The 14,952-nt window shown below is 58.7% G+C and overlaps 1 protein-coding gene across 3 annotated transcripts in view; it reads right to left on the reverse strand.

The window, feature by feature from the left end:
* The window catches only part of SLC7A5 (solute carrier family 7 member 5), a 60,961-nt gene extending 54,078 nt beyond the window's left edge, over positions 1-6,883 (reverse strand). For all 3 annotated transcript variants that reach the window (XM_060000709.1, XM_060000711.1, XM_060000710.1), the window contains exon 1: positions 6,270-6,883. In XM_060000709.1, coding sequence (XP_059856692.1) covers positions 6,270-6,801 — 532 coding nt within the window. In that variant the 5' untranslated portion in view covers positions 6,802-6,883. The remainder of the gene's footprint in view (positions 1-6,269) is intronic.
* Positions 6,884-14,952: the final 8,069 nt, after the last annotated feature.

Here is a 14,952-nt window from a genome sequence, read left to right on the forward strand (position 1 = left end):
CTGGCCACTTGACTGGGGTCTTCAACCTCAGCTGCCCGTGACAGGTTCCCCCCCCTGGCTCCCCCAGCACACACTGTATGTACTGTTACAGACCTGGCTCTGCCTGGGAGGGCCTGGGCGTCAGTCCTCTGACCATGTGGTCCAAGGTGCAGCCAGGGAAGAGACCCACCAACCAGAGCAAGTCCCACAGGGCCCCACCCACCACGAACACACAGCTACTGACACCCGTGGAGGGGAGGGGACGGCTGGGTGGGGGGCACAGAAGCAGGTTGTCGCGGTTGGGGGGCGGCGGGGGCCTGGCAGGGCTGACTTCAGAACCCTACGACCCTGGACAACAGCCCGGGCTGAGAGTCCCTCCCCACACGGCGAGAGGGCAATCCCTGGTCACCCGGGATGAGGCCAGACATGGACCCTCGACGACCCTCTGTGCCTCAGCAGGTGAGCTGGCCCCCCAACCCCCCGACCCGGGAATAAGTGCTCATAACCGGACTCTGGTGACCTTCCCTCCCCACCCAGACCCCAGAACCCGGCCCCTCAGCCCGAGCTGTCAGCCCCTCCTGGAACAGGCCGCCTGGGGGCAGCTTCTCTCCCCACGTCCCTCCCAGCCACATGCACCCCACCCCCGCCTCGTCCTTTCCCTCAGCTCTGAAGGGGTCTGACACCACGGCTGGTAACGCGTGGGGTGTTGCTGCTGTGTGGGGTGCCCAGCCAGGGCCCCTCCAACTGCCGCTGTGTCAGACACACCTGCTGTCGTGCTGCGTCCCTGCAGTCCCTCCAACACCAGACCCTCGCCGTGACGGCCGGCCAATCACACGCCCTCTGCAGGCACAACGTGATCACCCCACCGTGCTCCAGGCTCTGAAACACAGGCCCCGCGAGGCCCAGCACCCAGGCCCCGGGTCACGCAGCCGGAGAGCCGGAGCCAGGGCCCTCGCAGGCCTGCCAGCTGACTCAGGCTGACAGGGTGCCCTAGAAGGGGACCAGCTGAGGACACAGCCCTGCAGCCAGCGTCCATGCCGAGGGCTGAATCTTGTACCGGCCTTGGGCAGCTCACGTGGACAGGGACAAAGCGCTAGGGGGCCACGGGGTTACGGGGGGCCACGGGCCCACGTCTCTGGGCAGGGGCCTCGGTTCCGTACTGGCTACACTCGGGGCGACTCACAGACGATCAGGCTGCCAGCCAGCAGCCAAGGTCAGGGTGACGCAGAGGGCAGATTGGGTTCCCTGCAGCAGGCCGGAGACTTCCCAGAGCAGGCGCATCCCCCGGGGGGGAGGGTGGCGCAGCCCGGAGGACGCCCCTGCCTGAAGGCAGGTCTGGACACACAGGCAAGGGGGGAAACCACCCCTCCCTCCGGCTGCCCGGTCAACCCCCACTCCCAAGCAAGAATGCAGGATCCTGCCAGGACCGAGGAGAGAGCTGGGTGGGGAACTCCTGCCAGGAGGTACAGGGGACCCCAACCATTGAGCCAAGAAGCTGCTGGACTGGGCAGTGGTCCTGCTGGGGGGAGAGGACAGGACAAGGCCCGTTGGTGGGGACAGGCGTACTCTGGGCAGCTCCCCCAGCCAGTAATCCAGACAAGGGCCCGGGAAGGTTACCCTGACTGACTGGGGGTGTGGAATCACGTGCCCCCCGGTCCCCGGCACCTGCTGTGAGTCACCGGAGGGGACAGGAACTGGAGGCCAGCGTGGGCATGGGACAGGGCCCGTGGCCACTGGGTAGATGAAACCCATGGGGCACCTGTCAGCCACCCTGCCCTGGAAGCTCGTTTGCAAAGTTCTGAGAGGAAGACGGAGGTTTTTCTAGATGGTTTCCTATAAGGGGTCCGACTCCCCACAGTGCGGGGGCAGTGCTTCCCGGAGAGCCCAGGACACACACACACACCCCAGATCCACTAGTGTGTGCCCCTGAAGACCTGGCGCCTGGACATGGCGACCGACACTGTCCCGGACGCCTGATACCCCCAGCACGGACACGGCCGTGTCCCCACGCCGGATGAGAGAGGCAGCTCCGGAGGGGAAGGGCACCACAGCCCCGGCTCCCGCCCACCGCGCCGCAGTCTCCCTGGCTGTACAGTGGGGGTGACGACACTGATTTCAAAGGCTGGGCCGTTTATGCCGTGACGGGGGCACTGCTCTTGGGGGTCGGGGGGAGGCTCCCAACCCGGACGGGGCCCCGGGGTTCTGGGAAGCTCTCACCGCGAGTCTGGGGTGAACGAGCAGGGTGGACACCTCTGAGCAGGGTCTGCACATTCCATGGGATCATCAAAGGGGTCCGTGACCCAGAGGAAAAGGGTCAGAAACGCCCTCCCTCAGTCATGCGCTCTGTGAAGTACCCGCCACGCCCCGTGACTCGAGCCGGAGCGCTTTCATGTCTGGCCCAGGAAGTCGGATTTCAGGGCTAATTACCATGCTATCGTCTACACTCAGCTCACAGCTCGCGATTCTGGGGTTGCCAGCTCCTTGGAAACACCCAGAAGCCTCTGCTTCACGTGGCGAGGGGTTCAGGCCGGGCGGCTGGCAGGCGTCCAGACACCCTGAGCCGGCCTCGGGCTGTGTGCCGGCCTCGCTGTGACAGGCCTGGTTTGAAGCCCGGGGACACAGCGGTGGACACGCCAGGAAGCCTGGGGGAGAGGGTGTGCTGCCACCCCCCACCCCTTTCGGCTCATGACCCCAACGACCAACTTAGCCTGGAGCCAGCTGGCCACGGCTCACCCCCAGCCACCAAACCCCTGCCTCATCTGCACCCTCCCCTGCGGGGGACAGCTGTGCCCCAGCCCTGGGCGGGGCCACCCCCCCCCCCCCCCGCCCCGGCAGGGCCGCGGTGCCGCCTGTGCGATGGGCAGCTAAGCTCCGCTCCTGACAGGGAGACGCTGGCCTCCCTCCTCTCCAACGCTCTCCTTCCTTCTTTCCGCTAATAGAGGGGAGGAGAGCAGTTTGCAGGGCGGCTCAAGAGGTCAAGGGCGAACGCCAGAAGGAGGGCACAGCCGCCATGTGACCGGGGTCCCCGGATGCCATGCTCGTTAGACACGCAGTGGCCGAGGCTCCTCACAGACACCCCCCACGAACCCCCATGTCAGATGCGGAAACTGAGGCTAGGAGGGCCCGCGAATTCCTCAAATCAGAACCCGGGTCTGTCCACGTGCAGAACGCAGGCTCTTTGCCTGACACCAGTGGAAAATATCTCAGGTCACGGGTCGCTAGAGGAACAACAGCTGAGGACCCCCTGCCCCCACTCCACGCAGGTCTGCGGGAGGAAGGGTGACTGGGGCGGCGGCAGCTCATCTCGGGGAGCCTGGGCAACCCGCTCTGTCCCCTGTGAGAAGGCAGGAAGGAAGCGCTTTGCAGGCCACACCGAGGGCCACCAACCGGAAGGGGACGCAGAGTCCCACTCCTGGCCACCAGCAGACCTGCCAGGTTCTACAAGATGGACGGGTGACGTGCATGACAACTGGGGGTCCGGGCGGCCGTCCTCCGCAGTGGGAGAGGGAGAAGGGCGGGCGGCCAGGCCTGCAGCCACTTCCCTGACACCTGCGTGTCCTGGGCGGGAGTGACCACAACTCAGACAGGGCCCCATCTGGCAGAGGGAGATGGGAGCCTGTTCAGACGCCTTCCCTTCTTCTCCATGAGATAAAGGACTCAGTTAGGTCGCAGCTGTTTCTGAACCACAGTGGCTCCCAGGTACCTGCCCTGGGCAGCTCCTCTCTGTGTATGCCTCGTCCAGCCTCTCCAGATCCCCCTGGACCCATCAGAGAGAGAGGCGGCCAGGAAGGCTAGAGACATCGCAGACGAAAACCCGGCCAGGCGAGAGCCTCACCTCTCCCGAGAGACTTCTGTCGCAAAGATAAACCCAGTGTCCCCTGAATCTCAAACTAACGCTACCAAGTTCTCGCTAAGCAATAGATAACCCGTGCAAACCAAACTCCCGGGGCCATCGGCAAAGAGTCACGGGGCTCGTGTCCCTCTCTCACCTTCATGGCTCGTTAAAAACATGGAAACACCAGGGCCACGCCATGAGAGGGCCCCATTTCGTCAGACCTACCAGAAAAGGGGCTCGTCCCCTCCCCCCGTCTATACTGTCAGTGGGATCATTCTAAGCACCAAAGCCAAACTGAGTCACAACAAGCAGAAAGGAGCTGTCCTGGGGCGAGACCAGGGGACAGGAACGGTCCACTAGCAACACCGAGAAGAGCGTGGCTTCTGAACCCAGGATACACTGTTCAAAGAGCAGGCCCGGGGCCGCTCGTGAGGCACCAGCACGGGCTGCTGGGCCAGGGGTGCACGTGCCCCCTGTGGGGAGGGGCTCAGGGAGCACGCGACGCAGAGGGTCCTTTCTCCTCTCGAGGAGAAGTTCTAGAACCCACCCTGTGTGCAAGAATCGAACAACATTCAGAAACTTTGTGGCTTTTTGCCGCCTTCTCAGGCACCCCGCAGAGCAGGCCCCCTCCCTGCATGGCCACAACCTTTCTCTGTGCCCCTGAGAGCAGCCCGGGCCAGCGGCTCCGAGTTCCGCCAGCCTCGGACAGGCCCACGTCCCCCTCTAGACACAGCAGGCTCTAGACTAGCGCTCACTCCTGCAGACAACGTATCCCTTTTTGTTACTGAAAACCTCCTTTCCATCAGAAAAAGCAACAAACACCCAGCTCACACCCAAAGGGGTGCTGTTCACGTGACCCTCCACGCTGGTGACCGGAGTCTTGGTGAGGGTGTACCCGCCACAGCCCCTCCAGAATCCACCCCGAGCCTTTACCTGCTTAAACCTAAAAGTTTAAGAAAGTAAGGCAGCCATTTTCCAAGACTAGAAAGTGGGCCCTTTAGAGGCAACATCACGTCATTACGTCCCGGGCCGAAACATTAAATAAGACCTAGCAATGATGAAAATCGCACAATTAAAATTCTTTAATTGGGGCTTTTCCTTACTCAGCCCAAAGCACCGTCTGAGAAGCCCACCAGAAGCCACAGGTTCCCCGTCCTAAGGCAGATCGACTGTTGCTGTGACTATTCCTAGATTTGGACCAAAAGTTTTTATAAGCTGAGATCCTCATCGCTGAGACTCCCCCAAAAGGCAAAACGCTCCCCCCCCCACAGCGTAGTTGCTCTGTCAGGGTGTCAGGTCTCCTGGGGTCACCACTTCCCAGAGCGTGCCTCAGAGTTCTGAAAGCCCCTCAACACTACCACCACCACGCAGTGAGCTTATGCGGGAAGCTGGTCCCCAGGCTCAGAATCCCAACAGCATCGGCATGTCCTGCTGGTCAGAAGCCGCTCCAAGGGATGGCACAGTCCCCTGAGTCTTGGGGCTCGGACAGAAACCACAAACCAGCCCTGTTAGCTCTGCACTTCTGTGCACCGTCAAGGTGCAGACAGAGCCTCAAATTAGGGGGCAGCGCTGAAAGCAGGAAACTTCCGTCTTGCAAGCCTCCTTAGACGTTCGCCAAGGGGTAGGGGGAAAACTGCAGCAGCCACAAAGCAAAGAAAATTGCGTGGCTTTTGGTACAAGTGATTTTTTTTTTTCCTGAAATCCCACCAGAAAACAGCCCACCAACGTACCAGGACCTCCTCCACCAACATACTGGGGCCTTATCCACCAACATTTGGACTGTACCCAATGGCTGTGTTTCAGCACAGCTTGGGACCCCAAAGCCACCCTGCACACATTTAAGTTTCAGCCAAGCACCTCTCTTTTACAACTCACTAGGCAACCTTCAGGGCACTCAACACTGCTGCCTACGCGAGCAGCTCATTCACTGCCCACACAGAATCTTATTACTATTTGGTTTTGTATGAGTCAGCCTTTCCTGATTAGCTGGTTTGAATGAGGTGTGGGGTGTTTTTTTTTTTTTGGTATTTTTCTTTTTAAACTACGATTTCTCTCTTGAAAAAGGGAGTTTCCCTTGGGAACTCAAACAGACAGGTAGTTGGCTTTTGAAATTCAAGCACTCCACGTGGGTGCCTTGCAAGAAAGTAAGGATATTGCTTCAGCTCCAAGAGCTCTGGATGGACTAAGTGGAAAGGTTAGTTCCGGCCTGAGGCTCAGGGCGGAGACCCTGCTTGCTGTCTGCCGAATTCCCAAGGCGGTGAGGAAACGAATGAATGAAACGCACGTGGGTTCTGGGGCTAGTGCCCTCAGTCTAAAACTGCGGGGTCGGCCCGGGGCCGCGGAATGTGAGCATGGTCCAGGAGTGCCGGGAGGGGCCCGGGACGTGGGCGCGCGGCGGCCTCGGCTCGGCGCCCCCCACCCACCCGCCCGCCGGGGTCCCGAGGCCGATACTCACGCACGCAGAGGCAGGCCACGAGCTTGGCGGCATCCTCGGGCACCGGGCAGGTGGGGAAGAGCGGCTTGAGCAAGTACGTGGCGAAGACGAGCGCCACGATGTACTGCGAGGAGGGCCGGATGATGAGCAGCTCGATCCAGAGCTTGAGAAAGGCGGGCAGCGAGCCGTAGACCTCGAGCATGTAGGCGTAGTCGCCGCCCGACTTGGTGATGGTGGTGCCGAGCTCTGCGTAGCAAAGCGCGCCCACGATGGAGAACACGCCGCACACGGCCCAAACCACCAGCGCCAGCCCCGGCGAGCCCGCCTCCTTGAGCACGCCGGTGGGCGTCACGAAGATGCCCGAGCCGATGATAGTGCCCACGATGATGGCCACGCCATTGAGCAGCGTGATGTTGCGCTTCAGGGTCACACCCTCGCCCTCCGCGCAATCCGCGCGCTGCGCCGCCAGCATCCGCTCCCGCGCCTGCCGCTCCTCCTCCTCGGCCGCCGCGGGGGCCGCAGTCGCGCGCCGCTTCGGGCCCGAGCCCGCCATGCTGCCGCGCCGGCCGCGCAGAACAGGGCCGGGCAGGGCCGGACACGGGGCCCTCGCCACCCAACAGAGAGAACCCGCTTTGCCGGCGTGGCCACTACGTTAACCGGCTCCGCGCAGCGCCTTTTATACGCGGCCGCCGGCCCCGCCCTCCAAGCCCCGCCCTCTGCCCGCGCCGCCCGCCCTGCCCTGCACGCTGCGGTTTACTCGCCTGGCTGGGGTTCGGTGTCCGCCTCTGTTGAGAGGCACCGGCCGGCCCCGCCCCGCGCACGTGGAGCTCGCGGTGTCCCGCGGAGCATGGCGGGCGGTCCGGGCCCCACGTGGTTCCGGGGATCCCAGCTCCTCCCCGCGCACGTGGAACGCTGGGCTCCTTGCCTTCCTAGCTAGCTCCCTCGTCGCCCCTGCCCCCCTCCCGCGGTGGCCCCTCCCACGCACTGGGGACCCCGCTGCTCGTGTGGGAGCGGGCGGTGCAGCAGGGCCGACCTGGGGTCACAGCACAGGATGGATGGGATTTGGGGCGCCTTTGGGGCTCAAAGAAGGCACGCTTGCTCCGCTGGCGGGCGCCCAGCCCCGAGGTGGTAGGCGCCCTCGTGGTCTGCTCACCCTGGGGACTTGAGAAGTATTAAGATGATCAGAACCACCTCTCCTCGGGGGGAGCTTGAGGGCCTGAGGTCCCGAATCCCAGGCTTCATGAGTGCGATCTCAGAGAAGAGGGAAGCGCTGAGGCCACATCTGAACTCATTCCTGGGCTCAGAAATTCTCATTTTATCCCAAGGGGAACCTCCTTGCCAAAGAGCAGCGTTCAGGGGCTCACAGATTTGAGAGGTAGCGACACAGACTCTGGGAAACCAGGAATCTGCAAAAGCTCAATTAAATTGACAAAATGGGGGCTCCCAGAAGGAGCACCGTGAGAACTCCCTCCCCCAAATCTACCTGGAAAATCCAAAGGCACGCTGCAGGGTGAAGGGGCTTTAGACTTAAAGAACTCCAGAGGCTCCTGGATAGGAGGGGCGGCCAGGTAACTAGGAGTCGGAATGGGGAATGCAGGATGACCAGTCACCCCAGGCCTGGAAGCAGGAAAGAATCAGAAATGCTACCTGATGGGCTTCCCTGGCGGCGCAGTGGTTGAGAGTCCACCTGCCGATGCAGGGGACACGGGTTCGTGCCCCGGTCCGGGAGGATCCCACATGCCGCGGAGCGGCTGGGCCCGTGAGCCATGGCCGCTTAGCCTGCGCGTCCGGAGCCTCTGCTTCGCAACGGGAGAGGCCGCAGCAGTGAGAGGCCCGCGTACCGCAAAAAAAAAACAACAAAAAGGAATACTACCTGATTAAACTGACATGTACACAGGGAAAGAATTTAGAATCCCATCGCAGGTGAGTTTAGCCAAGGCATGTCATTTGGACCTTCCACGTCCCCCCCAGTCAACCCCCCCGTAAGAGGCCAGCCCTTCATCTGCAGTGTTCCAACCAAATGAAATCTTGGCGGCGGGAAGGTCACACAACACAAATATTAACTTTCAAAATGTCTAAGTTGGTGGCTTAGGGGGAATCAGAAATCTCTCCGCTCTTTTTTCTTCCCACTGTCCTTTCCAAGGGTGCTGCTTGCAGAGACCAGATGACCAAGGGCTGAGCAAACTTCCTGAGCCTTTATCAGGTGCTGTGCTGAGCCCTCGGCATGCAAAGCCTTATCTAATAGAGGGGGTGCTGTTGCACGAGGAAACTGAGGCTTAGCAGAGCAATGGAACTTGTCTGACCAGTCCCCTGCACCTGCATGGTGTACTTCCGGTCGTCCTGCCACCCCTCTTCTTGTGCTTTATTTCCCACTAAATACATCTTAGGATGTATTTTGCTTTCAGGAGGATGGCGGTGATCTGGCGATGCTCTAAGGAGAGTCCCAAGCACCTCCACCCTGGATTCCCACAGCTGCCACCTGCAGGTGCCGGCCACTGCACCGGGCTCCAGGCAAGTGACAGTGAGTACCTCCTCCAGACACAGAGAAGCAATCCGTAATTGCACGCGAGAGTGTAAACTTAACAACCGTGATAAGTCAGCCAAGGGCCCTAAGGGGCCAGAGAGCCGGTCGGAAGGAACACTCCAGTCCAGCTTTCCCAGAGTGAGAATTAACAAGGGAGGCGGAAGGAGCGGAACGTGCACGTGGACTGTTGGTGCCTCCCATGGGGGCTCCTGGGAAGCTGCAGGAGACTTAACAGCTGGAAGATGACAACACCGCAGGAGTGTCTCCACTGTCCCACAGCAGACACACCACCACTGTCAGTTTCTGCTTGGTTTTCATATGATACCGTACTAGATTTCCAAGGGAAAACTTGCTTTGAAATATATATATATATACATATATATATATGCATACTTATACACGTGTGTATATGTACACGTATGTGTCTATCTCAGGATTCCCTGATGCAAGTTAAACGAGCGGTAAAACGCCTTACTGGAAATCTCTCTAAAATCTTAGCTAAGAGCACCATCTAGTGGTGGAATGACAAAGGAGCTTTTTGTCCGAGGCAGGTTCAATCCGCTCACTCTGCCTTACTCTTCCCAGAGCTAACCAGTAATTTCTTAAAAGTGGTGTCATTTACGACCCCTTTGGGGAAGCCTCTTTCTCCTGTTTGGAGGCTCAGCGGCTCTGGTTCCAATCTCGAGAGAGAGAAGCCCGTCACAGGAAGATAGGCTGGAAGTTGGGCCAATGTAGGATCTGCCTTGAAGCTTTTTCTGCACGTTCTCTGAACTCTGTTCTGTTACCTCCAAACCTTCAGTGTTTTTTTCGGATTCTTGATGGAAAAACGTGGGCTGCAGAAAACGGGTAGGGGGTTGGGGAAATGGGTGAAGGTGGACAAAAGGTACAAACTCCCAGATATAAGGTGAGTAAGACCTGGGGGGTCCAATGTGCAGCATGGGAACCATCGTTAATAACACTGTACTGTGTATTTTGCTAGGAGATTAGATCTTAAAAGTTCTTATGACAAGAAAAAAATTGTAGGTATGTGAGGTCATGGATGAGAACTGAACTTTTTGTGGCAATCATACTGCAATATAAACAAATATCAAATCATTATGTCATACATCTGAAATTAATGCAAGGCTATATGTCAGTAAAACTGGGGGAAAGGAGATGGGAGGGGGATTTCATGGCAGCAGTATAAACCATGGGCTTGAGAGTCAGGCTGCCTGAGTTCCCACCTGGGCCCCGCTGCATACCAGCTGAAGGAACTTGGGCAAACCCTACCCCACTCTGGGCCTCAGTTTCACTTTCTATAAAATGGGAATAATAGTACCTACTGCAAATGAACTGATATATGTAAAGCACTCAGATCAGTGTCTACCCCCCAAAAAAACAACTTGATAAGTAGCAGCCCCGAGTAGTAGTAATAGTGTCTATAAAATGGCTGGAAAATGGAAGAAATTTACACCCAAGTGGTAACAGCAGGCAGTGCAGAACTGCACTGGCTCTCATGCACGCAGAGGGGCTGGTGGCCCAGGCTCCAGAAGGAAGCTCTGCTGGGGTCAACCCAAGCCTTGACTTCCACATCTGCAAGACGGGGGGAAGTAATAGTACTTCTTTCTTACATTGTTTGAGGTTTAAGTGAGACAAGGCATGTACAACCTCTCAGGCAGCGCCAGAGTAGAGAGTGAGCACCCTGCCCCCTTTGACTAGGTCGACCTGTGTCATCCTTCTGTCTCATTGGTGAAGAGGCAGAAAGTTGGGAAGTGGGTAAACAAGACAGTTCTTTGCATGTCGTTGCAGTCTCGGCCTTCTTACCGCTCAAGGTTTGTGGTTTTGAACCCTCCGAAGAATACAAGGGTGACGGCCTGGAGTACATCTAGTCCTATGACGTCCTGGCTCTCCTTTTTTTCTTTTTTTTGTGGTACGCGGGCCTCTCACCGTCATGGCCTCTCCCGTCGTGGAGCACAGGCTCCGGACGCGCAGGCTCAGCGGCCATGGCTCACGGGCCTGGCCGCTCCGCGGCATGTGGGATCTTCCCGGACCGGGGCACGAACCCGTGTCCCCTGCATCGGCAGGCAGACTCTCAACCACTGCGCCACCAGGGAAGCCCCTGGCTCTCCTTTTGAACTCATTCTTTTTCCTGGAAAAAAAATGTACCCGATAAAACCTTCACTGGTGTGGAAGCTTCCCCCCTTCAGGTGGCTGAGCTGCTGTGTTTGTTCTCGGTCGTATGGAACAAACGTTTGTGTTCTTTTCACGTAGCAAGTGTCTTTTCTTCTTCTTGAAATTTGTTTTTAAAAGCCGTGCTTTCATGGTGCTCAGCTGTTAGTTTTCTTCCTGTCTGCGTGCTTGAAAAGGTGGGACCGCCCTTAGCAGTCTCCGAAGTTAAGTTCTGTTTTCCGAGCAGGTGTGTGCATCGCCATCACATTGACTGTTGAGCCCGGCCCAGGACTCGAAGATGTTTTATGTCATTTCATTATTGCATCAGCCGTGGCTAGACCCCGATCGGGGCTGGAGGAATAAGCCAGGCAGTGAGTTCAGTGAGTGGACCGCCCGGGCTCAGACGCACGGTGGGCCTTCAATTGCAGCTGCGATGCTATGGCCTCTCTCTCAGCCAACCATTGCAGCTGCGATGCTATGGCCTCTCTCTCAGCCAACCAGGCCACCTGCCCTCCAGGACCAGACTGACAAGCATGTGCACTCTTCTGGCCAAAGTGTCTTTATTTTAGCTCTTTGTGGCTCCGGACAGTTTCACTTCCCTCACTGGAAACCCCCCATCCTTGTGGAGGGCAGGACACGTGACTTCCCTGCACAGGCTTTTCGGCTCCCTTCAGATGCTCAGCGAGGTCGCCCGATTTTCTGAAGTTCCTATGGTGGACATGGTGATCGACTCTGTAACGCTGGGCAGAACCAACGCCTGGGGATTTCTGAGACATGGTAGAGGCAGAACTAGAGATCTTAGGGCTAGACTGTCCACGGGCGGCTCCATTAAGTTAAAACAAGAAAAATAAGAGTTTGCCTGGGTTTCGGGCTCCGGGCTTGCGACAGGCCGCTGTGAGGGTTTCGCCTTCTGCGGGCTTGGCTTTCTCCATGTGCTCAGAAAGCGGGCCCTGCTCCTTGACGACCCCGGAGGAGCGATACCGTAGTAGGAAACGGGGCTTGAGAGTTCAGGCCTGCCTGTCAGCGGATAAACACATGTGGCCCCTGCACGCAAGGGACTGTCATTCAGCCATAAAAAGGGGGTGCTGACACACACCACGACGTGGATGAACAGTGGAAACCCTGTGCTCCGTGAAAGGGCTGGATGCATGGTAGCGTTTGGTTCCATTTATACGAAATGTCCAGGAAAGGTGAGTCTGGAGAGACAGAAAGTACGTTAGTGGTTGCCGGGGCTGGGGGAGGGGGAGGGGGAGAGGGTGGCAGCAGGGACCAGGTTTGGGGTGACGAAATGTCTTGGAACTAGACAATGCTGAGGGTTGCACAGCAATGTGAATGCCCTATATGCCACCGAATTGTCCACTTTGGAATGGTTAGTGGTTAATTTTACATTATGTGAATTTTTACCTAAAAAAAGCATGCAGGCCTACAGTCAGAGGCCCTGGGTTCAAATCCCACCTCTGCCTCTGTGGCTAGTGGGGCTCCGGGGAGGGACACCACTCAGCTTCTAGAGACTCAGTGGTAGGAGCAGGGTGAAGCCCCCATTCCTGACAGAGCTGCAGCCGGTGGGCTGGGGTGAGGGTGCGGCCAGAAACTGGGCCAGTGGACTGGCTGGCTGGGTGCCCAGGTCCCACCCTCGACGTTCCTAGCAGAGGCTGAGCTGGACCACGTGTCAGAGGAGACACGGAGAGAACGGTGGTTGCAGCAGCCCACCCATGACCATCCCGTGACGAGTGGCAGTCCCTTGTCAGGGCCTGGTCACTCGTCCAGGTCCTACCCCCATAGGTATGGGTTTGGGACTCAGGGTCCTCCTGGGCTTTACTCCAGACACCTGGGTTGACCAGCCAGAAGACTGGTTGCTGGACTTTGGTCCGAGTCCGATTTCTTCACACGGATAAAATGCAATCAGCACTTCTGTTCTCATCGTGCACCTCCCTGCATGGGCTCGTCTGGGAAGCACTACTGCCCTATCCCACTGTTACCGGTTAAAGTGTGTCCCCCCCAGAACAGGGTGCTGCAGTCCTAACCCCAGAGCCTCAGAATATGACCTCCTTTGGAAATAAAATGAGTTAAGATGAGGTCATCGTGGAGTGGGGTGGCCCCTAACCCGGGATGGCTGGTGCCCCCGTAACGGCCATAGGAAGACAGACACCCAGGCCTGGTGGAAGGCAGAGGTTGGGCGGATGCGGCCAAAAGCCAAGGCCACCGATGACACCAGAGCTGGAAGAGGCAGGAAGGACCCTCCTCTGCAGGCTGCAGGGGGAGCTCAGCCCTGACGCCAGACTTCAGGCCTCCAGACCCTGGGAGGATAGACTTCAGATGTTTAAAGGCCCCAGTTTGTGGAACGCTGTCTTGGTGGCCCCAACCCGCTCTGTGAGATGTTACAAAAGGTGGAAATCTTTCCACGTGCGGGCCCCCTCTTGGACCTCACTGTTCCGTTACTCTGTGCCAGGTGCGGGGAGGTCCCGCCCGGCCAGTACGCAGCATCCCCCCCGAGTCTCTCCCTTAACACCTGCATCCCTGCGCCGCCAGCTCCGTGGAGAACGCGGCCTTTCCCGAGTGAGGTGAGGGGCGCGCAGGGCCAGCAGCAGCCGGGGAAACTGCCCTGGAGGACCAGCTTGTGGCTGGGAGGAGGGAGAGCAGATGGGATGCTGTCCTGCCGGGAGCCCCACGGGGGTCCCGCAGACGCTGATGTGAGCCTGCAGGTCCTCAGGACCCAGGGTGCCCTCCCGCCTCAGAACGGCCACCTCCGGGAGGGACATGTGGAGGGAAGGGTGGGGGCATGAGGTGGCACGGACTGGGTGAGGGGCTCCGGCATGATCTTTTCTGACCCCGTCCCCAATTCCATCCCGAGTGGACACAGTGATGGGAAGGTCTCAGCTGTCTCTGCCCCCCAGGCCCACGTGGCTGGACAGCTCCCTCAGGCCCCGGGATGAGACCCTGCTCCCTGCGCCCAACCGCCGAGCAGTCCCTTTTGGGGGCATTACCTGTGTCACCCCAAAGCAGCCTGGGCTCCCATGCAGCCCACGGGGCTGCCCTGCTGGCCAAGGGTCCGAGAATCTTCCCCCACTCAGCATACACCTCTGCTGTACCACATTTTGCCCCTTTAGTTTCCAGAAATGAGTGGGAAATGGAAAAACAGAAAGGCTAAGGCTAAAAATGTAGCTCTCACGACTTAAAACGACCAAAGAGAGTCAGAGCTGCAGGTCGTGGGAGGTCTTTCTCCACGCGTTCCTGAGAGCTTCTCTGCCCCCGGCCTTCCCGGTCAGCCGAGGGCAGCTCTGTCCTCCAAGCGGTTTGCACCAAACCCTTTGGCTTTATCCCGACACCCCACTTTCTCTCGCACCCCCAGCCAGTATGGCTGGAAAGCACAGTGCAACTGGGTCCCGCATCCAACACTTCTCACCACCGCTGCCGGCTGGGTTCCGCCTAGGGTTTGCCCGTCACCCCGCATCTCCCCAATTTGAGAATCTGAGTGAGACGTACCCCTGCCCTGCAGCTGTCCTCACACCCCTCGGAGCAAAGCTCCCACCTACATGTGAGCCCCAAGCCCACTCTGGCTGTGGCTCCTCTGATCAGGTCTCTGACCTCTTCTCCTGCCACTTTGCCCCTCGAGCACTTCATCCCAACCACGCAGGTCTCTCTGCCGCTCCTGAACCTTCCAGAAGCATCCCCACTGTCTGCACGGCCCACCTCCTCACCTCCTGCAAGTCTTTGCTCAGAGGTCGACTCCTCACTGAGGCCCACCCTGCCCGGTCACTTGGCTCTCTGCCCACACTTTGCTGTTTCCTGGAGCCCCGCTCACCTGTAGCTTATCTCCCACTTGCTCGCTACACCTGCCGTCTCGGGACCATCTCCCCTGCTGACGTAGACACCACGGGGCCCAGGACCTGAGCTGCTTTGCTGTTTCGGTCACTGATTTTCCCCGGTTGTCTTGCACACTAACCGGTACACGCTGGCAGGAGGTGTTCGATAAACAGTGATGTCAAATTGCAGTGAAGCTGTGTGTTTCGTTATGAAATTATGAAACAAACC

This window comes from Delphinus delphis, chromosome 20 (genome assembly GCF_949987515.2).
Source record: "Delphinus delphis chromosome 20, mDelDel1.2, whole genome shotgun sequence".
NCBI classification, from domain to species: Eukaryota; Metazoa; Chordata; class Mammalia; order Artiodactyla; family Delphinidae; genus Delphinus; species Delphinus delphis.